We start from the raw sequence: 23,664 nt of genomic DNA on the forward strand, positions 1-23,664 counted from the left end.
TAAACAGCAGTACTGGGGATTAATCCAGCTGTAAACATGATTAAAAAGGAAGCTGTAATGTGCTAATGTTGGCTGTAAATAACACACACACTACCTGTCATCCAGGGACATGACTTTACTTTTAAACTCTGATCAACTAAAGTGCCTTCAAATTCAAAGCAGTATGTTCCAAATCTATTTTCTCATTGTGGGAAATAATTGGGCGGACAGAATATTTACAGATGATTATCACTACCTAGGCTACAACAGTAAAAAAATAAAAAATAAACCTAGAATATCTGTGTGTATTGATAAAATGACACCTGGCATATCACTTGTCTGTCACCTCGGTTGGTGGTGTTCAGATGCCCTTGCCTCCAGATCAAAATCTGACGTGTCACCAGCTCTGAAGCCAAAGTCCCCCTCCTCCCCTGGCTGCTCTACAATGCTGCCAGGCCTCATAACCAACCTCTAAACTGTCTACTGGATGAAGAAAGACCAAGGTGACTAAACTACATGTCCAAATGTCAATATCCACTGGTTGTCAGACTGCTGAGGTCAGATGTATTAAAAGGGGTCATGCCCTCACTTGATTCAGCGCTGCGGTAATTAAACATATTTTCGTTCCAATTTTTATTAAGGCAACGTGTCAATAACCCTTAGTGTCTTTAATGTCACTTACAAAGTCCACTTTGATGATAAATCAGCTGTTAATTATGGGTTTTCTAAATGAATAACAAAGGATGTCATCAACTGCTGCGTATAAAAGCTATCGTTCAGTCACAACACTGCTAGTAAATGAGTCTAATCATAGCCTGTACAGAAGGTCTGGCCGCAGAAACAACAAGGGGCAGAGAACTCTATGATCCAATTATTTTCCATGGCAACAGTCGCTACTGTCTGCATTTAAATAGGTTTTCATTTGATTTAAATGCTGTATTCTAGCTGCATCTCAATTACAGTACAGAGCTGTATTCTAGCTGCATCTCAATTACAGTACAGAGCTGTATTCTAGCTGCATCTCAATTACAGTACAGAGCCGTATTCTAGCTGCATCTCAATTACAGTACAGAGCTGTATTCTAGCTGCATCTCAGTTACAGTACGGAGCTTTATTCTAGCTGCATCTCAATTACAGTACAGAGCTGTATTCTAGCTGCATCTCAATTACAGTACAGAGCCGTATTCTAGCTGCATCTCAAATACAGTACAGAGTTGTATTCTAGCTGCATCTCAATTACAGTACAGAGCCGTATTCTAGCTGTATCTCAATTACAGTACAGAGCTGTATTCTAGCTGCATCTCAATTACAGTACAGAGCCGTATTCTAGCTGCATCTCAAATACAGTACAGAGTTGTATTCTAGCTGCATCTCAATTACAGTACAGAGCCGTATTCTAGCTGTATCTCAATTACAGTACAGAGCTGTATTCTAGCTGCATCTCAATTACAGTACAGAGCCGTATTCTAGCTGCATCTCAATTACAGTACAGAGCTGTATTCTAGCTGCATCTCAATTACAGTACAGAGCCGTATACTAGCTGCATCTCAGTTACAGTACAGAGCTGTATTCTAGCTGCATCTCAGTTACAGTACAGAGCTGTATTCTAGCTGCATCTCAATTACAGTACAGAGCTGTATTCTAGCAGCATCTCAATTACAGTACAGCGCTGTATTCTAGCTGCATCTCAGTTACAGTACAGAGCTGTATTCTAGCTGCATCTCAGTTACAGTACAGCGCTGTATTCTAGCAGCATCTCAATTACAGTACAGAGCTGTATTCTAGCAGCATCTCAATTACAGTACAGAGCTGTATTCTAGCAGCATCTCAATTACAGTACAGAGATGACAGAGTCTGCTCTCTGCACCATACTTCTGCTATACACATAGTGTCTGACTATGACCAACACTGAGGTGGAATGGATGCCCCCTGATACACATATCTCTGTCCACAGCAAAATGAATATTTCAGCTTGCTCATCAGACCCTACGCTACTGCATTGGGCAACACTGCTGGTTCTAGATATCAGTAGAGACTGATTCAGGCCTGTGATAAGGGCTGAATTAGACAGCCCTGCCCTTTGACAAGGTTGGTCAAATATATATTACAGTACCTGTTACATTACTGTATTCAACAAAAGTGAAATCTAAACAATCTTAAAAAACAATACCTATGCTTTTGAAGACTGCAGATGTCCTTGTCCACTGTTCCCTAGTCATTCTCCATTCTTCGGCTCCAGTGTGGAGAATGGTGGCGGTGCTGTGAGGCCCTGTGGGTGTGTGTCCCTCGACACGGCTATTTAATCACTGGTGTCTATCACCTCATAAACCCTTCCTCCTGGGCCTGGGTATCCTCATAAACAGCACAGCTTCTCAACCACGACACACCATCTGTCCCCAAACCCACTCTGCATATTAAAAATCTAGAACAAAAATAATATTGGCCCCCCCAAAAATACACATAATGAGTAAATGACCTCTGTGATTGTGTTTTGAATAAGACGTTCCACAATAAGACATTGTGTGTGTGTGTGTGTGTGTGTGTGTGTGTGTGTGTGTGTGTGTCCTTGAAGGAGAACTGCTGTATCTGACAGGCGACAGGGTTCACTGCTTAGAGCAGGCAGTGGATGTGTGGGCTCATTTCACCCTAATCAATAACAATCAACAGAGGGCAAATACAAACATGTTTCCCCTCTCTGACCCTTAAAATAGAACAAACAGCTGTTTATGCTTCCAGGTTAAGCACAGACAGGATGGATACACCTGAACAGTTCTTCCTTCTGACTCGGGTCAGGAAATGACACGGTCACTCTTTACAGTAACTTCAAAAGGGTTGTTTGTATCATAAAACTATAGCCTACTGCAGTACACTCACTTGCAAGAAACAAAATTAAACTTCCAAAACACAAAAAGCCTGATGCCATTGGCAAACGGCCATCCATTATTGTAAAGACTAAAGAGAATATCTTGGTGAGTAATATCATAGCTGTATTTCGGGAAACAATAGGGAGAAAGTTAGCTGTCAACCACAGCATTCTGAACTTGTCGCATTGTATCAGCAGTACTCTGAAAATGGATTTGAATAAAGCTCTTCAATCAATGCCAAACTGTGGCGAATTTGTGGTACTCTGGTATACTGTATTTCAATGGCTACAAGATAAAAGCATTTGGAAGCCATTGACTATTTATCCATGCTGCAACAGGTGGAGGCCTATCATCCTGCAGCTCCAGCCCTCTAGCTCCTGCCACACCCCCACACTTCAGTCTCAGCAGCCCAAGTCCTACCGCCGGCTCCAGCCATAACCTCAGCTGCCCTATGTCCGAGTAGCCCCAGCCCTTTGCAGCCTCAGCCCTATGCAGCCTCTGCCACCCAGCCTCAGTTCCCTAGAGTCCTGATTACGTCTCTGCATTAAATCTGCCCCGAGCGGAAGGCTATGATTTAACACAGAGATCCCAGCATGGTGGTGGTGTGTCCTGCCTGTGTATCATTCCAATGCCCAAGACTGATGGCACCATACGTCTGTGACAGCCCCGTCTTTGTTATTACAATGCTTCCCGGCAGCAGCACATACTTGACGTGAGGCGAGAGTCTTATTGTCATTCAAATGGCCCTATTATTTTCGGGTTGATTTGATTTAACTTTGGAACAGTGGGAGAAATGAAGCAGGATCTTTCTCAGTGTTACAGTTGAGAAGATAAAACGGAGACAAGCAAGGCTACAGAACAATGGAAATGAAAACGTGTTACCACTCACAAGGTCTCCACATACTGTATATCAACTGTTGGGAATGTGCAAGCCTTCCGTTTAGTCAAAGGGATAGCACCCGTAGAGCGATGATGAAACAACCACTCATATCTACAGAATAACGGTGAGCGACTTTCACCATGATCCAGTGCCTCTTCAATTACAGTAGAAGAAATAAACAGTACCGTTATGACTGGTGTCATGTGTTATTTATGGTGACAATAAACTGCTGTTTTGATTACATTTCCAAATATATATTGAATTGTAGCATTTATTTCTAAAATACCTTGAGATGTCGTTTTTACTCTCTCTACTATTCAACAAGTCAGTATACTTGCATGAGATAAATCCTTTAAACATCATTTCATGTTGCTGTGTTTCCATCTTGTTACTTCTCTAGATCCTGAAATAGCTGTGATAGTGCTGTTTCAGGGGACACATAATTACCTGTTAATGGGTTCTCTCTCAGAGAGATCATTTGCTTAAGTTCCATCAAAGACAAAATCAGTCTTCTCTCTCTGAGGGATAATTTGTTCAAGTGCCATCACAGACAAATCAGGCTGCTTCTTTCTCATCTCTAAACCTTCACGGATAGATAATAACGCTGAGAGGACAGGACAAGACCAAATACATACTGCCTGAAGAAACCAATGCTTTACAAGGAAGAGTAAGTGTGTTATAGTGCACCATGTTCAACTAATGAAAGAAATACAGTATGTTTGTGCTCTGAAAATATAGCACCAAACCTGCTGTATTAACATGCAGTATGTCACTGTCCACTCTGTGTGTAAAGTACCCACGTTGTTCCTCCCTCTTGCTTGCAGGTTCCAGTGGGAGTGTATTAAAAGGAGGTGAACAGGATCCGACAACCAAGTGACTTCTTTCAATTAGTTGCTGTTATCGCAGCTATTTTACCCACAGTCAAATTGACCCAGCATGCCGTATTCAGAGTAGCCCCATTTTACATATCCTGCTGAATACCCCGGGCTCAGTCCCTCAGCGACTAGGCAGTTAGGCAATACACTTTATCATGGTGCACTCCATTTATCAAACCGGGATCCCTTGGGGAGGCAAAATGACAGAATATTGATGAAATGGTTGTAAGTTTGTGGTAGAGATTTGCCCTAGGCTAGGACTGGAGAAGTAGTTAAGTGAGAGGAGATGATTAAAGGGAAACTCAGAGCAATCACGGGCCGTCCCTCCCCCGGCTGGGCCGTCCCTCCCCCGGCTGGGCCGTCCCTCCCCCGGCTGGGCCGTCCCTCCCCCGGCTGGGCCGTCCCTCCCCCGGCAACACCATTAGCTAAGATGAAGGAATGATCCATAGACAGAGATCCGGCTAACAGGAGACCAGCAGGAACTTGATGTGAAGACGCCAGAAATGATTCATGCCAAATCCCTGGATGATTATAGCACTGTTCCGCCAAGTATGACATTAAATATCTGCGTATTAATAGCCATATTTATTTTTCAAATTACATGCAGTTAGTTTCAAGCTATGTGCAGAGGTTATTGGTACTGCCCTATTCAAGGGCTCCCGAGTGGCACAGCGGTCTAAGGCTCTGCATCGCAGTGCTAGAGGCGTCACTACAGACCCTGGTTTGATTCCAGGTTGTATCACAACCGGCCGTGATTGGGAGTCCCATAGGGCTGCGCACAATTGACCCAGAGTTGTCCGGGTCAGGGTTTGGCTGGGGTAGGCCAACTGGTGTTTGTGGTAGGTGGGTAGGTAGGTAGGTGGGTGGGTGGGTGGGTGGTTGTGGTAGGTGGTTTGTGGTGGTGGTGTGTGTATGTGCGTCTGGCGATGGGAGGGAATGTGTTATTTGGTAACTCTCCTATGAGAACATAACTGTTCACATGTGGTGTGGAGTCCTGGCTGTTCAACTGTTCACATCTCCAAGCAGACTGGCATCCTGACATGGTTGTGGAGCCCTGGCTGTTCACATCTCCAAGCAGACTGGCATCCTGACATGGTTGTGGAGCCCTGGCTGTTCACATCTCCAAGCAGACTGGCATCTTGACATGGTTGTGAAGCCCTGGCTGTTCAACTGTTCACATCTCCAAGCAGACTGGCATCTTGACATGGTTGTGAAGCCCTGGCTGTTCAACTGTTCACATCTCCAAGCAGACTGGCATCCTGACATGGTTGTGGAGCCCTGGCTCCACACACAAACATGGTTATAGAACCACGGTGATAAAACCACACTGATAGAACCACGGCGATAGTACCACGCTGATAAATCCATAATGATAGAACCATGCTGATTTAAACATTTGCTAACTAGTCATCTGTTTGTTCCTCCTCATTTCCCTGGAAACGGCCTGGCAAATTATTTAGCATACAAGTGGCTCTAGTGGCCTTGAAGAAAACACTAAACCACTAGTGTCAAACCCATTGTGATTCGCAATATCCTGAATGCAGTCTCGGGTGGTTATCCAAGATTGCTGGTATTTGTCAGGCTACCATTTTTCAACCATTACATTTGTATGCTTGAGTACCGCCCTCCGTTCAGAGATTCCTAAATACACTGTCAAATAATAGGACTATCCATTTTTACACTGTTTATTTTCATGTGGTTTCGGGAAAACTAACAATTATGTTAGAATCTGTGGAATCTACATAATAGCATGGCTTAGGCTAGAATGGACAAATACAACCACTGGATATGTGGACTGGCCAACTTAGTTCCACTAAGCCGTATCCAAAACAAGAATGTTTCAGTGTCTTTAAGTGATTCTGGACTGAAGATGGTTTATGTAAGGGTCAAGTCTTTGGAGAAGGAGAGGATGAAGGCTTCCTGGTATAACCCAGGCCACCACACTGGCATTTCACATGTGTTCCAATGCGTATTGGCTGCAAATAACACAGGATATGTATAGTTGTTTCAAATGAATGAGTTCCAATTTTACAAGAGACCTAAATCTACTATGCTCCAGAGAGAAATTGGTAAATATAAGTAATAAAATATTACAGGTATAACAGGTAGCATATAAAACACTAAGAAGGAGCAAAATCTCAGCTCAGAGGGCAGAATATAAGATTCAGCTGCATCAGACTGTTGTTGTGTTCCAAGATGATGCTCATCTAGCTAACGAAGATAGACTGTAGTGTGGTATCTATGACACTGATCTGAAGCTATCCAATTTCCTTTACTGCACATGAGGCACCACATCCATGCACAGCTAGAGGACTTTAGACTCCCAAAAAGCAATCAATGAGTCAGGCACAATTAATTTACATCCACATAAATGAACTGGGGATGGCGAGCACACAGATTTGCAAGAACATGGAAATGGACATCACCCTATCGAGTTATAGAAATCTGAAGCCAAGAGTATAATTGCACAGAAATAATTTAACGGGGTTTATCAACCTGTTGCGACATCCACATTCAGTTGTGCACCAAATTATGCAGAGACTGGAGCAATATCTAAATCAAAAATGTTTTACGTGCATACATTTCTAACTAAATGGTTGTAAATAGCAACAAAACATTATTTTATAATTCAATCATATAACTTTTTTGCTTCCTGCTTTTTCCTGTGATTGAAAAATGATCTTGGAATACATTTCCCACCAAATCCTGATAAATCAAGTAAACAGGTTGCGTATCCATGCAGTAAACAGGTTGCGTATCCATGCAGTAAACAGGCTGCGTATCCATGCAGTAAACAGGCTGCGTATCCATGCAGTAAACAGGTTGCGTATCCATGCAGTAAACAGGTTGCGTATCCATGCAGTAAACAGGTTGCGTATTCATGCAGTAAACAGGTTGCGTATTCATGCAGTAAACAGGCTGCGTATTCATGCAGTAAACAGGCTGCGTATCTATGCAGTAAACAGGTTGCGTATCCATGCAGTAAACAGGCTGCGTATCCATGCAGTAAACAGGTTGCGTATCCATGCAGTAAACAGGTTGCGTATTCATGCAGTAAACAGGCTGCGTATTCATGCAGTAAACAGGCTGCGTATCTATGCAGTAAACAGGTTGCGTATCCATGCAGTAAACAGGCTGCGTATCCATGCAGTAAACAGGTTGCGTATCCATGCAGTAAACAGGTTGCGTATCCATGCAGTAAACAGGCTGCGTATTCATGCAGTAAACAGTTTGCGTATCTATGCAGTAAACAGGTTGCGTATTCATGCAGTAAACAGGTTGCGTATCCATGCAGTAAACAGGTTGCGTATCCATGCAGTAAACAGGTTGCGTATCCATGCAGTAAACAGGTTGCGTATCCATGCAGTAAACAGGTTGCGTATCCATGCAGTAAACAGGCTGCGTATTCATGCAGTAAACAGTTTGCGTATCTATGCAGTAAACAGGCTGCGTATTCATGCAATAAACAGGTTGTGTATCCATGCAGTCCAGACAAGAACGCGGCAGGAGAAGACACTGAATAAAACTAGACCTTAACTTATACTAAATGGTACAATAAAGGCCCGCCCTATCATCAAATATCAGCCATTAAAGGTCCTCTCAGCCTGACACTCTGTAGTGTCTTCATCTCCCTTTGGACATTCAAAATATCCACTCCTCTCTCAGGACTGTGACGGCGGATGGTGACAGGATGTCAGGCAATTAAGCAGTCATTACTCATGGAGCTGGAGCCTGGAGGTATGTTGGCTCCTCAGGGCTCCCACGTAAACACCGCAACGCAGCCAGACGACGACACACAGACAGAAACACTTCCTAAGTCCCAGCCATCCCAGGCTCGGCTCCCATCTTTTGGTTAGCTAATTCAGCGATGAAGTCAGACACTAACTCTGAATCAAAGGACACCTTAGCTTTTCATACATGCGATATCACCAGGAGTGTAACTGATAATGATGATATTAGAGAAGTTAAAGGAGGACGGTGAGTGGTGTAAGGAAGTGAAAGAGGAGGAAATGAAAGAGGCCTCCTACAGTGAACCCAGACAGCTCTGATGATGAATAAACAGACAGGAGCAGTGATAACTGCTGCATTTGTGGGAGACTGCAGCTACAGTAGGAGAGGCCACAGGATCCTGGTTAATAACTGGCTGCTGCCTGGCAGCTGGAGGTGGGCTGCTGTCTGGCAGCTGGAGGTGGGCTGCTGTCTGGCAGCTGGAGGTGGGCTGCTGTCTGGCAGCTGGAGGTGGGCTGCTACCTGGCAGCTGGAGGTAGGCTGCTTCTGGATGAGCAGACACCCCCACAACCCCAAGCCTAATCCAAACTGCAGCAACCTACAGTATTGCCTCCTCTATCACATTTGTCATGCCCGCTTCTGGATTAATATTTTTGTTGTCTGGTCATTGATTGTTAAAGCTAACCCTTTACTGAAGTGGGCTAAATATGGATAACACAGAGTGTTTCTTGGTAGTCTAAACAAATCTACTTTGAAACAAAAGTATACACCTCACACACATGGTTATGGGCTTAAAAAAAGAAGACACCTGTACCATGTCAGATATAGAGTTGAAATGTATTACATTTTGAGTTTGCATCCCAAGATTATACTTTATACATCACAGAAGACTGAAATATAACAAAACTGTTTGACAGAGAGACACCGGATTTTCGGCATATTCTTTTTTTTTAAATGTTCATACATTATGAAATTCTGAAAAAATATGAATAACATTCCACCGATGAGGCCACTAGGTAATTTGACTACAGGAAAGGGCTACAGAATGATGAAGTTACAGTACCATGTGTCTGCACTATATCCTTAAGCGTTTTTACACTGCTTTAATACCCCCTATAACTCATACATCAATGAAAATACATTCTGACATACAAAATGCATATTGTATTCAGAAATAGATTTTTCTGCAGAAATTCATTTCTCTGTGGGCAGTGTGATTATTTTAAGACAATGTCCAGCTTCACATTTCATGCTAATGACGGGCTTTGCATAAAGAAAAGCATACCAGTGTGTCTGTTTAACATTCTGGCTCTCGCCAACACCACAACAGCTCCTTGCATTATTATTGAATGAACTCTATGGCATCATGAAACTGAGAGGACGGCTGACTGTGGAAAGCTACAGTACTGTAGTAACTCAAACTTTTTATGGAGCCAGGAAGTTCTATGAACCAACCAGCACAGCGGAGAACTTGACATCCCATGACTACAGTGCACATGGATGCTCATAACGGATACCCTCATCAGGTGTCCTTGTCTAGCCGTCACATGTCCATAATCAGCCTCTGTCACTCACCTCAACATCTAAAGGGAATCTCCAAGCTGGCTAATTGCCCAGTTATTCATGAGGCAGTCTGGAGGCCTCATTTCACTCTGTCTGCCATTTGAGCAGCCACCCAGATGACGATGATGACGACTGCCACCGGCGCCAGCCCCGGTGGTACACCTGACAACTATCTACAGCACCGGTCCTGGTGGTACACCTGACAACTATCTACAGCACCGGTCCTGGTGGTACACCTGATTACTATCTACAGCGCTGGTCCTGGTGGTACACCTGATTACCATCTACAGCACCGGTCCTGGTGGTACATCTGACAACTATCTACAGCACCGGTCCTGGTGGTACACCTGACAACTATCTACAGCACCGGTCCTGGTGGTACACCTGACTACTATCTACAGCACCGGTCCTGGTGGTACACCTGATTACCATCTTCAGTACCGGTCCTGGTGGTACACCTGACTACTGTCTACAGCACCGGTCCTGGTGGTACACCTGACTTCTAATACAGTGTTTAACAGCCAATGTTGTTACAGAACACCAAAAAACACAGAGGCCATGACTAAGGTCTCATCAGCTCCAAAAATACAATGCTTTGTAATCAAACACAGACCACTCTGCAGTAACATAAAAAAATGTATTTAAAAGAGTACTCTTATGGGAGTAGCTTCTGAGACAGTGGCTGAGATGGAATATATATATATATAAGGTATACCGTTGGGGCATTGGATGTCACTGTGCTTGTTTACAACAGTAGTGGCCAGGCAATACACAACCCTATCTCGTCTGTACAGATGTCGGAACTTAATTTGATCCATTGCGTCGCAGGAGGAAAATAAGATTCCTGCAGCAGGAGAATTTCAATGAATATTTAAAATCACTATAGCAGCATGAGCAACTAGCAATTCACTGAACAACTATCCCAAAATGGAAATATCTGACATGAAGTAAACAAGTAACCAAATCGATCTCCTCAGTACATGTTAATGAAGTCGACACAGATCAGAATAATTATCCTACGGTATAGGGTCCTCCTCTCACATATTGCTTGGTCTGCTGCTCCATCAGTGTGGACATGACAGGTAAGCTTGTATGCATGACATCATACAGGCTACGATTTTTTGAGATAACCTATTTTACTGACTTTTTAAGAATGATTTATAGCCAGAGGTGTTTCACTGTGAAGATAATATATGTATATTTATTATTAAATGACACCAATATTCAAGATAAAATGTATTTCTATATTTTATATTTGTTGATAACTAATATTGAAAAGTGATGAACCAGGAACTTGTGGAGACATCAACACTTTGGAATAAATGCTAACATTTGTATTGTTTTTCCTATATCTGTGCATTAGTCCTTAAAACCTCTACGGGCTAGGGGGCAGTATTGAGAATTTTGGAAAAAATATGTGCCCATTTTTAACTGCCTCCTACACCAACTCAGAAGCTAGAATATGCATATTATTGTTCAGGTTTGGATAGAAAACACCCTAAAGTTTCTAAAACTGTTTGAATGGTGTCTGTGAGTATAACAGAACTCCTATGGCAGGCAAAAACCTGAGAAGGTTTCATGCAGGAAGTACCCTGTCTGACAAGGTGTTGTTGTTCTTGCTTCTGTTTATTGAAGAGTCAGGATCTTAGCTGTAACGTGACAATTCCTAGGGCTCCAATAGGTTCTCAGAACCCGGGAAAAACCTGAACGATGACGAGGCAGCCTCAGGCTGAAACACAGAATCCCCTTTTCCATGTGTCCCATCAGAGGACAATAGAATTAGGCGTGTGCGCGATTCGACCCCGTGCAGTATTTTCCTTCGGCTGTTTAGCTAATTGCAGATTCCCGGTCGGAATATTATCGCTTTTCTACGAGATAAATTGCATAAAAATTGATTTTAAACAGCGGTTGACATGCTTCGAAGTACGGTAATGGCATATTTAGAATTTTTTTGTCACGTTCTGCGCCATGCGCATGACCGTGATTTACCATTCTGATAGTGTCTAGAACGCACGAACAAAACGCCGCTGTTTGGATATAACGATGGATTATTTGGGACCAAACCTACATTTGTTATTGAAGTAGAAGTCCTGGGAGTGCATTCTGACGAAGAACAGGAAAGGTAAGACCATTTTTCTTATAGGAAATGTGATTTTGGTGAAGGCTAAACTGGGTGGGTGTCTAAATAGCTAGCCCGTGATGGCTGGGCTATGTACTTAGAATATTGCAAAATGTGCTTCATCCGAAAAGCTATTTTAAAATCGGACATATCGAGTGCATAGAGGAGTAATGTATCTATAATTCTTAAAATAATTGTTATGCTTTTTGTGAACGTTTATCGTGAGTAATTTAGCAAATTTTTAGTAAATTCCCCGGAAGTTTGCGGGGGGTATGCTTTTTCTGAACGTCACATGCTAATGTAAAAAGCTGGTTTTTGATATAAATATGAACTTGATTGAACAGACATGCATGTATTGTATAACATAATGTCCTAGGTGTGTCATCTGATGAAGATCATAAAAGGTTAGTGCTGCATTTAGCTGTGGTTTGGGTTTTTGTGACATTATATGCTAGCTTGAAAAATGGGTGTCTGATTATTTCTGGCTGGGCACTCTCCTGACATAATCTAATGTTTTGCTTTCGTTGTAAAGCCTTTTTGAAATCGGACAGTGTGGTTAGATTAACGAGAGTCTTGTCTTTAAATAGCTGTAAAATAGTCATATGTTTGAGAAATTGAAGTAATAGTATTTCAAACGTTTTAAAAATCGCGCCACAGGATTCAACTGGCTGTTACGTAGGTGGGACGAATTCGTCCCGCCGGTCCCATAGAGGTTAAAACACAATTCATTGTACAAATAAGTCATTCCCAAGTGAGGGACATGTCAAGGAGATTAACCTCCGACATTCATAAGTTTATTCAGTACATGAGGGCAAATTTAATCATGACAGCCACAGGCAGGATAGGAGTTTACAGGTTTTAGTTCCAGCCCTTCACTGCAATCACCTGTGACAGAAATCAAGTCTGTATTCAAGAATGAGCTTCATAAGTTACAATGTCCTGACAAACCTGCATGATAAACAATAACACGGGGTAAATCTATTTCTATCTAACACTGTGATGTTAGATAGAACTATGGTGATTATCCTTGTGGCTGGGAGGTTCACAACAAGGTATTTACATATGCAGGGTGTCGGGGTGGGATGTCCTTCAACCTGGAACATGCAGAGATAAGGGGGAGAAATGAACCACACTGCTCAAACTTTGCTGGTTCAAGTTGCTGAAGCCACAACTACCTTTATTAATGTGCAATCGTTTTTATTACAGTTTTGCATATTTTTAGGCTCGGTCAAGTTGTTTACAGTAAGTGTAGAATAACTTAGGCTCTAATTTGGATTAGTAACACAATAGGGGAATGAAAAGTGGCAAGAGAAAGTTAGCTAACATTAGATAGGCAACGTTAAACAGACACTGCTTACAGCTAGCTAGCAAAACAGGCTCATCCTCAGAATGCATTAATTACTTGGCTGGCTAGCAAGCCTAGATTGAACAGAGCACAGCTGGCAAAATGTCCTATGTTATTCATCAGATGTTGTTAAAATGTCTTACCTCCAAAACGAGTTGGGCAGGACCGTTTTCTCCTGCCAAGCCAATGCAATGGAGTGAAACGTGATCAGGTTCCCAACTTTAGTCCATCCTCTGCGAAAGATACATGGGATTGGCCAATTTTGACGTCCCGCCAAGAAATTCTGCCTCAAAAGGCAGCATCCTTATTATCGCCAGCTGATGTCTCGTTAAACCATCAATACATGCTAAATCCATCCGCACCGCTAATCTCAATTACAACCATTACTGGTCACCTCATTACCGCTCCCTAAAATATTATGTCGGTGTCCTGCTTGCAACAAAAGTCTTTCAAGATATGTTCGCCCTCTGGTTGGTATTGTCATCGCAACAACTTAGTAATTTTGAACAGACTAAGGGCGATTTATCTATACTAAACAAAAATATAAATATAATAAACACTTTCAACGATTTTATTCAAAAGTGTCTGGTATGGTCATTTCTTATCAATATCGGGGGTAAAATAACCCTGGAATGTCCATATTTGAAACTACATCAAGTCAATCAGGGGGTTGAGTTATTTGTGCCAGAAGGGCGTGGGCCGGAATCAAACCCACGCTGACAAGGTAGGCCTATATGTGCGTCCTAACCACTAGACCACCCCAGGCCAAGATTGAACTCAATTTTGACAGTTCATCTGTAACCTTTGGATACACTAGACACTTGTATGTCGTAGCCTAGTGGAGACCAATATCTAGCTTGTTTTATTCAGCTATATAAAACAACGGGTGTTGATGTGTAGGGCTGCGTTTAATTTATTTTTATTTTTTTTACATTTATTTGAATATTGCGGTAATAGGACCTAGGTCTATAGCGTTTGAGCGAGTGAGAGAAAACATTATTTTGATAGCAAGCCCTGGTCCCAATGACTCGACTGCCCCCGCATGGAGAGAAAGAGAACTGCTCATTATCAGCCACTCAAGGCTCATTTGAATTTCAAGATGAATCAGGAAATTTCTCAGCGACAAAAGAGTGATCAAGTTAAGATCCGACATCTTATTTTTCAGTGACAATACATTAGAGAGTAGGGCATAGGAGACATTAAAATACAATAGAGTCCCAGACAAAATTATAAAAGTTAACAGTAGAATTCATAAAGCTTACACTGTGTTGCATCGCACTCCAGACAATCCTCTGGTAAGCAGCATAGAATAAGAAAGAGAAGCACTTTAATTAAATAGAGCAGGAAGAGGGAGGTACACACACAGAAATGACATCCAAATGCATTAATCCGAAGACATCAGTCCTTCAAAAAGAGTTAAGAGGAAGAACAAAGTTAAGGGAAATAATAATTACTATTCATTACTTAAATAGATGGAAGAAAATGTCTATTTTCTTATAATGGTATTCTGGCTTTAGCATGAAGTCATGCAGAACATCATTTTCTCAATCCAGTTATTATTTTCCTGTGTTACAAAATAGAGTTGACTTTCAATTGAGTCCATAATTGAAATACCGAATGAAAGGAAGGTCTGTGCGTAAGTTGAATATTGTTCAACTTGCAGCTACAAATGTTATTCATCAAACAGACACATATTGAATAGATACCTTTGAATCTATTCAAAATGTGTTTAAGTGCTTGAGGATTATTGAGAAAAACACATTTAACGTCAAGGTTTTTGTTCTCCTACAAAAACAGCACTGCATGATAGAGACAGACTTTTCAAATCGGTCAATTTGACAAGCCTTAACTCCTGGCCTTCACATTATCCTCTGCATGCAGACAATTTGACTGCAGATACATTTCTCTCACCTGAATTGGACTGTCAGCTTTATATTGAGCTCGACCCTTACCAAAACACCAAGTTAGATGTCACTGTGATAAAAATCGGAACACGATTCAATGATTCAAAACAAAGCTAATCTGATCGAAAGTAAAGGTTTACTTTGCACAGCAAACACCTGACTCTGTCAATCTCACAAATTCTATGAATCTTTTCTTTCTTATTTGTGAGGTACACAAAGACAGGAAAAGCATGGGTTGCTGCACACTTCTCTTTGCACAGATCGATAGAGTGAGAGAGAGAGGGGCCTGAACGGAGGGCGTTTTAATCAACAGTGTCAAGACAGAAAGACAAATGATGTTTATTCTGAGGCAGTAGCTCTGTGGGCTGTGTGTCTCTGCCTCTCCTTACCAGTCTGTCCAGGCTGGTGCCAGCTGCAGTGGTGGGCCGCTCCTCTGGGCTGTAGGGCCTGAAACGGGCATTGAACACATCCGAAACGCCCCGGGTAGACCTGCCACCCATTCCTGAGGGCTTTGGCTGGCCGCAGCCTTGAAAAACCTGCAATTACACAGAGAAGGACATCCAACTGTTGGACTGCGAGAGAAGCTAGAATTACCTGGGATGTGGAAAAGATGGAAAAGAAGATGTTTTGATAAGGCCTTACGGATCTTAAGGCCTTGTGGATCCAATGGCCTTGTGCATCCTAAGGCCTTGTGGATCACCAACATGACAGTGCTCAAAGTCACATTGATCTAACCAGAGCTGATAGGTTTTTCAAATGGTGCATAACCAGCCTTGTAAAATATCATGGAGTTCACTTTATAAAGGATTATGGGCAATTCACCACATATACTGTACTTTAAAGATAAACAAATCTGTATCATGAGAAAGCTAATGGAGTATTTTTCTTGAACGAGAGCAAGCATTCAACATTTAGCCTTGGATGAGAGCAAGCATTCAACATGCAGCCTTGAACGAGAGCAAGCATTCAACATGCAGCATTGAACGAGAGCAAGCATTCAACATGCAGCCTTGAATGAGAGCAAGCATTCAACATGCAGCCTTGAACGAGAGCAAGCATTCAACATGCAGCCTTGAACGAGAGCAAGCATTCAACATGTAGCCTTGAACGAGAGCAAGCATTCAACATGTAGCCTTGAACGAGAGCAAGTATTCAACATGTAGCCTTGAACGAGAGCAAGCATTCAACATGCAGCCTTGAATGAGAGCAAGCATCCAACATGTAGCCTTGAACGAGAGCAAGCATTCAACATGCAGCCTTGAACGAGAGCAAGCATTCAACATGTAGCCTTGAACGAGAGCAAGCATTCAACATGTAGCCTTGAACGAGAGCAAGCATTCAACATGAAGCCTTGAACGAGAGCAAGTATTCAACATGTAGCCTTGAATGAGAGCAAGCATCCAACATGTAGCCTTGAACGAGAGCAAGTATTCAAGACTGTGTAGGCTGAAAAATCTCCTCACAACCACTTCAGTTTATTCTTGCATGACTACAATTTTGTGGGCAAAGTAAAATGCCGTAAAAGACAGGAAACACGTTAACTTCTGTTAGTTGAACTAAGATTATCTAACCAATGGGGAACATGTAATTCAAATACAAAGACCTAAAATTGGATATAATGAGAATGGTTTGCAATATTCACCTAAAGCACGATTCAGTTGGTTTTCAAATATAAACTGTACCTGACAGAATACAGCTGTGCCCTACTGTCCTTACAGACTTAATGTGGGAGTACAGGACAAGTAACGCCATACACTTTTCATTTGTGTTTTATTGGACTCTAGACACTTTATTTGCTTCCGGGAATCAGTTTGATTAATTTGATTGACATACCTTGTAGGAGAGCTGGACGCTGTTATCTTGCATATTCATGATGGCCTCTGAAATCTTCACATCAATGGGCTCCATGACAGACTCAATGTTGAAGGGTCCCTCCAGCCTCTGTGCCACCAGCAACATGGCATCTGTCACGAAATAAAGAAAGGAGAGAAATTTAGCCACAATGTCTTCCAAAAGCTTTGCTTGAGTTTGAGGATGTATGGGTGTCCAGAGAAAGCAGATTATCCCCATTTGCATTCAATGCTTTACCATGCTATCATTACGTAAATTAATGTATCTCTTTAGCAAAATGTACAGTGCCGTCAGAAAATATTCATACCCCTTAACGTATTCCACATTTTGTTAAATATATTGTTTGTTCTCACTCACCTACAGAATACACCATAATGACAAAGTGAAAACATGTTTTTCAAAATGTTTGCAAATGTATTTATAATGAAATACAGAAATATCTAATTTCCATGCCAAGAGTGTGCAAAGAATTTTAAGAATCTAAAATCAAAAATATATTTTGATTTGTTTAACACTTTTTTGTTAGTACATGATTCCAAACGTGTTATTTCATAGTTTTGATGTCTTCACTATTATTCTACAATGTGGAACATAGTAAAAATTTAGAAAACCCCAAACTTTTGACTGGTACTGTAAGTATTCATACCCTTGAGTCAATACATGTTCGAATCACCTTTAGCAGTGATTACAGCTGTGAGTCTCTCTCGCTCTCTCTAAGAGCTTTACAGTATTTGGATTGTACAATATTTGCACATTATTCTTTAAAAAATTATTCAAGCTCTGTCAAGTTGGTTGTTGATCATTGCTAAACAGCTATTTTCAGGTCTTGCCATAGATTGTCAAGCAAATTTAAGTCAAAACTGTAACTAGGCCACTCAGGAACATTCAATGTTGTCTTTGTAAGCAACTCCAGTGTATATTTGGCTTTGTGTTTTAGGTTATTTTCCTGCTGAAAGATTCATTTTCTTCCCAGTGTCTGTTGGAAAGCAGACTGAACCAGGTTTTCTTCTAGGATATTTACTTTTTTTCCTAAAAAGACGACCTAGTCTTTGCCAATGACAAGCATACCCATAACATGATACAGCCATCACCATGCTTGAAAATATGAAGAGTGGTACTCAGTGATGTGTTTGCCCCAAACATAACGCTTTGTATTCAGAACATAAAATGTTTCTTTAGTGCCTTATTGCAAACAGGATGCACGTTTTGGAATAGTTTTATTCTGTACAAACTTCCTTCTTTTCACTCTGTCATTTAGGTTAGTATTGTGGAGTAACTATGATGTTGTTTTCTTCTATCACAGCCATTAAAGGGATACCTCAGGATTTTGGCAATGAAGTACTTCCCAAAAGTCAGATGAACTTGTGGATACCAATTTTATGTCTCTGTGGTAGTTTCACGAGCCAATGCTAACTAACATTAGCACAATGACTGGAAGTCTTTGGGTATCCAAAGTGTACTAATAGACTTCCAGTCGTTGCACTAATGTTAGTTAGCAATTGAGCTAACTAGCGTGAGCTAACTAGCGCTAGTTAGCAACTTCCTTCAAACTGCAAGCAAAGACATAAAAATGGTATCCACAAGTTCATCTGACTCTGGGAAAGTAGATAAAGGGCCTCATTGCCAAAATCCCAAAGTATCCCTTTAAACTTTAACCGTTTTAAAATCCCCATTGGTCTCATGGTGTAATCCCTGAGCGGTTTCCTTCCTCTCCGGTAACTGAGTTAGACAAGGCGCCTGTATTTTTATGGTGAAAGGGTGTATTGATACACCATCCAAAGTATAATTAATAACTTCATCATGCTCAAAGGGATATTCAATGTCTGCTTTTTGGATTTTTACCCATCTACCAATAGGTTCCCTTCTTTGCGAGACATTGGAAAACCTCCCTGGTCTTTGTGGTTGAATCTGTGTTTGAAATTCGCTGCTTGACTGAGGGACCTTACAGATAATTGTATGTGTGGGGTACATAGATTAGGTAGTCATTCAAAAATCTTGTTAAACACTACTTATTATGTGACTTGTTAAGCCAATGTTGAATACTTTCTGAAGGCAGTATACAGAATATAGTATATACACTGAAAAATATAAATGCAAAATAGAACAATTTAAAATATTTTACTGAGTTATGGTTCATATAAGGAAATCAATCAATTTAAATAAATAAATTAGGCACTAATCTATGGATTTCACGTGAATGGGAATACAGATATGCGTCTGCTGGTCACATATACCTTAAAAAAAAGGTAGGGGTGTGAATCAGAAAACCAGTCAGTATCTGGTGTGACCACTATTTGCCTCATGCAAATGAAATAGAGTTGATCAGGCTGTTGATTGTGGCCTGTGGAATGTTGTCCCACTCCTCTTCAATGTCTGTGAGAAGTTGCTGGATATTGGTGGGAACTGGAACACGCTGTCATACACATCGATCCAGATCATTCAAAACTTGCTCAATGGGTGATATGTCTGGTGAATATGCAGGCCATGGAAGAACTGGAACATTTTCAGCTTCCAGGAATTGTGTACAGATCCTTGTGACATGGGTCCGTGGATTATCATTTCGAAACATGAGGTGATGGCAGCGGACGAATGGGCCTCAGGATCTCGTCAAAGTGTCTCTGTGCATTCAAATTTCCATTGATAAAATACAATTGTGTTCATTGTCCATAGCTTATTCCTGCCCGTACCATAACCCCACTGCCACCATGGGACACTGTTCACAACGTTGACATGTGCAAACCACTCACCCACACAAAGCCATACACGAGGTCTGCGGATGTGAAGCCGTTTGGGCGTACTGCCAAATACTTTAAAACAATGTTGGAGGCAGTGTATGGCAGAGACATGAACATTCAATACTCTGGCAACAGCTTTGGTAGACCTTCCTGCAGTCAGCATGCCAATTTCACACTCCCTCAAAACTTGAGACATCTGTGGCATTGTGTTGTCTGCCAAAACTGCACATATTGGAGTGGCCTTTTATTGTCCCCAGCACTAGGTGCACCTATGTAATGATCATGATGTTTAATCAGGTTCTTGATATGCTACACCTGTCAGGTGGATGGATTATCTTGGCAAAAGATAAATGCTTACTAACAGGTAAAAAAAATGGGATCTTTTATTTCAGCTCATGAAACATGGGACCAACATTTTACATGTTGCATTAATATTTTTGTTCAGTATATTTATGCAACACGCAAAACACTTGGTATTTGTCAATATTCATCTGTCATACTTGACAATAGTGTCTCATCACAACAAATTGTTATGTGGGTTTGGCACATTAAATGAATTACCGCATCTCATTGCAGCAACACATAATTATGTAGCATGAACGCTTCTGGGAGTAAAATTCAATTTCTATGTAGATTAACTCAATAGAGTCAATATAATTTAGGTATACAAAATAAAACGAACAGCGCTGATGAGTCATTGTTTTAATAGAATTTATCAAAGCGAAGCACTTTGAGGTCTTATTTACATCCGCCCCGGGCACGGACACTATAAAGTCACTGAGGTCTTACTTACAGACGTGGCAAAAAGTTTTGAGAATGACACAAATATTGATTTTCACAAACTTTGCTGCTTCAGTGTCTTTAGATATTTTTGTCAGATGTTACTATGGAATACTGAAGTATAATTACAAGCATTTCATAAGTGTCAAAGACTTTTATTGACAATTACATGAAGTTGATGCAAAGAGTCTATATTTACAGTGTTGACCCTTCTTTTTCAAGACTTCTGCAATCCACCCTGGCATGCTGTCAATTAACCTCTGGGCCACATCCTGACTGATGGCAGCCCATTCTTGCATAATCAATGCTTTTATTTTGTCAGAATTTGTGGGGTTTTGTTTGTACACCCGCGTCTTGAGGATTGACCACAAGTTCTCAATGGGATTAAGGTCTGGGGAGTTTCCTGGCCAGGGACCCAAAATATCGATGTTTTGTTCCCCGAGCCACTTAGTTATCACTTTTGCCTTATGGCAAGGTGCTCCATCATGCTGGAAAAGGCATTGTTCGTCACCAAACTGTTCCTGGATGGTTGGGAGAAGTTGCTCTCGGAGGATGTGTTGGTACCATTCTTTATTCATGGCTGTGTATTTAGGCACAATTGTGAGTGAGCCCACTCCCTTGGCTGAGAAGAATCCCCACACATGAATGGTCTCAGGATGCTTTACTGTTGGCATGACACAGGACTGATGGTAGCGCTCACCTTGTCTTCTCCGGACAAGCTTTTTTCCGGATGCCCCAAACAATCGGAAAGGGGATTCAGAGAAAATGACTTTAACCCAGTCAGCAGTCCAATCCCTGTACCTTTTGCAGAATATCAGTCTGTCCCTGATATTTTTCCTGGAGAGAAGTGGCTTCTTTGCTGCCCTTCTTGACACCAGGCCATCCTCCAAAAGTCTTTGCCTCACTGTGCGTGCAGATGCACTCACACCTGCCTGCTGCCATTCCTGAGCAAGCTCTGTACTGGTGGTGCCCCGATACCGCAGCTGAATCAACTTTTGGAGACGGTCCTGGTGCTTGCTGGACTTTCTTGGGCGACCTGAAGCCTTCTACACAACAATTGAACCGCTCTCCTTGAAGTTCTTGATGATCTGATAAATGGTTGATTTAGGTGCAATCTTACTGGCAGCAATATCCTTGCCTGTGAAGCCCTTTTTGTGCAAAGCAATGACGGCACGTGTTTCCTTGCAGGTAACCATGGTTGACAGAGGAAGAACAATGATCCCAAGCACCACCCTCCTTTCGAAGCTTCCAGTCTGTTATTCAAACTCAATCAGCATGACAGAGGGATCTCCAGCCTTGTCCTCGTCAACACTCACACCTGTGTTAACGAGAGAATCACTGACATGATGTCAGCTGGTCCTTTTGTGGCAGGGCTGAAATCCAGTGGAAATGTTTTTTTGGGGATTCAGTTAATTTGCATGGCAAAGAGGGACATTGCAATTCATCTGATCACTCTTCATAACATTCTGGAGCATATGCAAATAGCCATCATACAAACTGAGGCAGCAGATTTTGTGAAAATGTATATTTGTGTCATTTTCAAAACTTTTGGCCACAACTGTACATCCGCCCAGAGCATGGACGCTATAAAATCACTTTGAGGTCATATTTTCATCCGCCGTGGGCACGGACACTATAAGGTCACTGAGGTCTTACTTACATCCGCCGTGGGCATGGATGCTATAAGGTCACTTAATTAATATCACTGTGTGGACTGAAACCATATGGCATCGTCTGAACTGTATAACTTCATCACAATACTGCATTTACTTACAGCACTTCAATCACTGGTCTGGAAAAATAATAACATCATGTGATCCATGAACCAAAGAGCTGACGAAGTCCACTTCAGAAGAAATACACATCTCATCCTCTCTCTTATTAATTGTCTACTGTATAAGAAAATATTCTGCCTGTCATTGTTGTCTACAATCACTTAGCGAACCAGAGATGCCCTTTTAAATACGAAATTGTAATTAACTTGCTAGTTAAATAAAGGTTAAATAAATATGTAAAAAATATATATATGTACAGTTGAAGTTGGAAGTTTACATACACTTAGGTTGGAGTCATTAAAACTCGTTTTTCAACCACTCCACAAATTTCTTGTTAACAAACTATAGTTTTGGCAAGTCGGTTAGGACATCTACTTGTGCATGACACAAGTCATTTTTCCAACAATCGTTTACAGACAGATTATTTCACTGATCATTCACTGTATCACAATTCCAGTGGGTCAGAAGTTTACATACACTAAGTTGACTGTGCCTTTAAACAGCTTGGAAAATTCCAGAAAATTATGTCATGGCTTTAGAAGCTTCTGATAGGCTAATTGACATCATTTGAGTCAATTGGAGGTGTACCTGTGGATGTATTTCAAGGCCTACCTTCAAACTCAGTGGCTCTTTGCTTGACATCTTGGGAAAATCAAAAGAAATCAGCCAAGACCTCTGAAAAAAATGGTGGACCTCCACAAGTCTAGTTCATCCTTGGGAACAATTTCCAAATGCCTGAAGGTACCACGCTCATCTATACAAACAATTCTACACAAGTATAAACACCATGGGACCACACAGCCGTCATACCGCTCAGGAAGGAGACGCGTTCTGTCTCCTAGAGATGAACGTACTTTGGTGCGAAAAGTGCAAATCAATACCAGAACAACAGCAAAGGACCTTGTGAAGATGCTGGAGAAAACAGATATAAAAGTATCTCTATCCACAGTAAAACGAGTCCTATATTGACATAACCTGAAAGGCCGCTCAGCAAGGAAGAAGGCACTGCTCCAAAACCACCATAAAAAAGCCAAACTACGGTTTGCAACTGCACATGGGGACAAAGGTCGTACTTTTTGGAGAAATGTTCTTTGGTCTGATGAAACAAAAATAGAACTGTTTGGCCATAATGACCATCGTTATGTCTGGAGGAGAAAAGGGGAGGCTTGCAAGCTGAAGAACACCATCCCAACCGTGAAGCACGGGGGTGGCAGCATCATGTTGTGGGGGTGCTTTGCTGCAGGAGGGACTGGTGCACTTCACAA

General features: G+C 41.6%; 1 protein-coding gene across 2 annotated transcripts in view; it reads right to left on the bottom strand.

Moving 5' to 3' along the window:
• The window catches only part of LOC115155513 (glypican-6), a 154,892-nt gene that overhangs the window by 22,369 nt on the left and 108,859 nt on the right, over positions 1-23,664 (bottom strand). Inside the window, exons 5-7 of one of the 2 annotated variants that reach the window (XM_029702179.1) lie at positions 17,092-17,222; positions 15,648-15,794; positions 14,617-14,646 (exon numbers count right to left, since the gene is read on the bottom strand). In XM_029702179.1, coding sequence (XP_029558039.1) covers positions 14,617-14,646; positions 15,648-15,794; positions 17,092-17,222 — 308 coding nt within the window. The remainder of the gene's footprint in view (positions 1-14,616; positions 14,647-15,647; positions 15,795-17,091; positions 17,223-23,664) is intronic. The other variant, XM_029702181.1, reaches the window with a different exon arrangement.

The sequence above is a fragment of the Salmo trutta genome, chromosome 20 (assembly GCF_901001165.1).
Source record: "Salmo trutta chromosome 20, fSalTru1.1, whole genome shotgun sequence".
NCBI lineage: Eukaryota > Metazoa > Chordata > Actinopteri > Salmoniformes > Salmonidae > Salmo > Salmo trutta.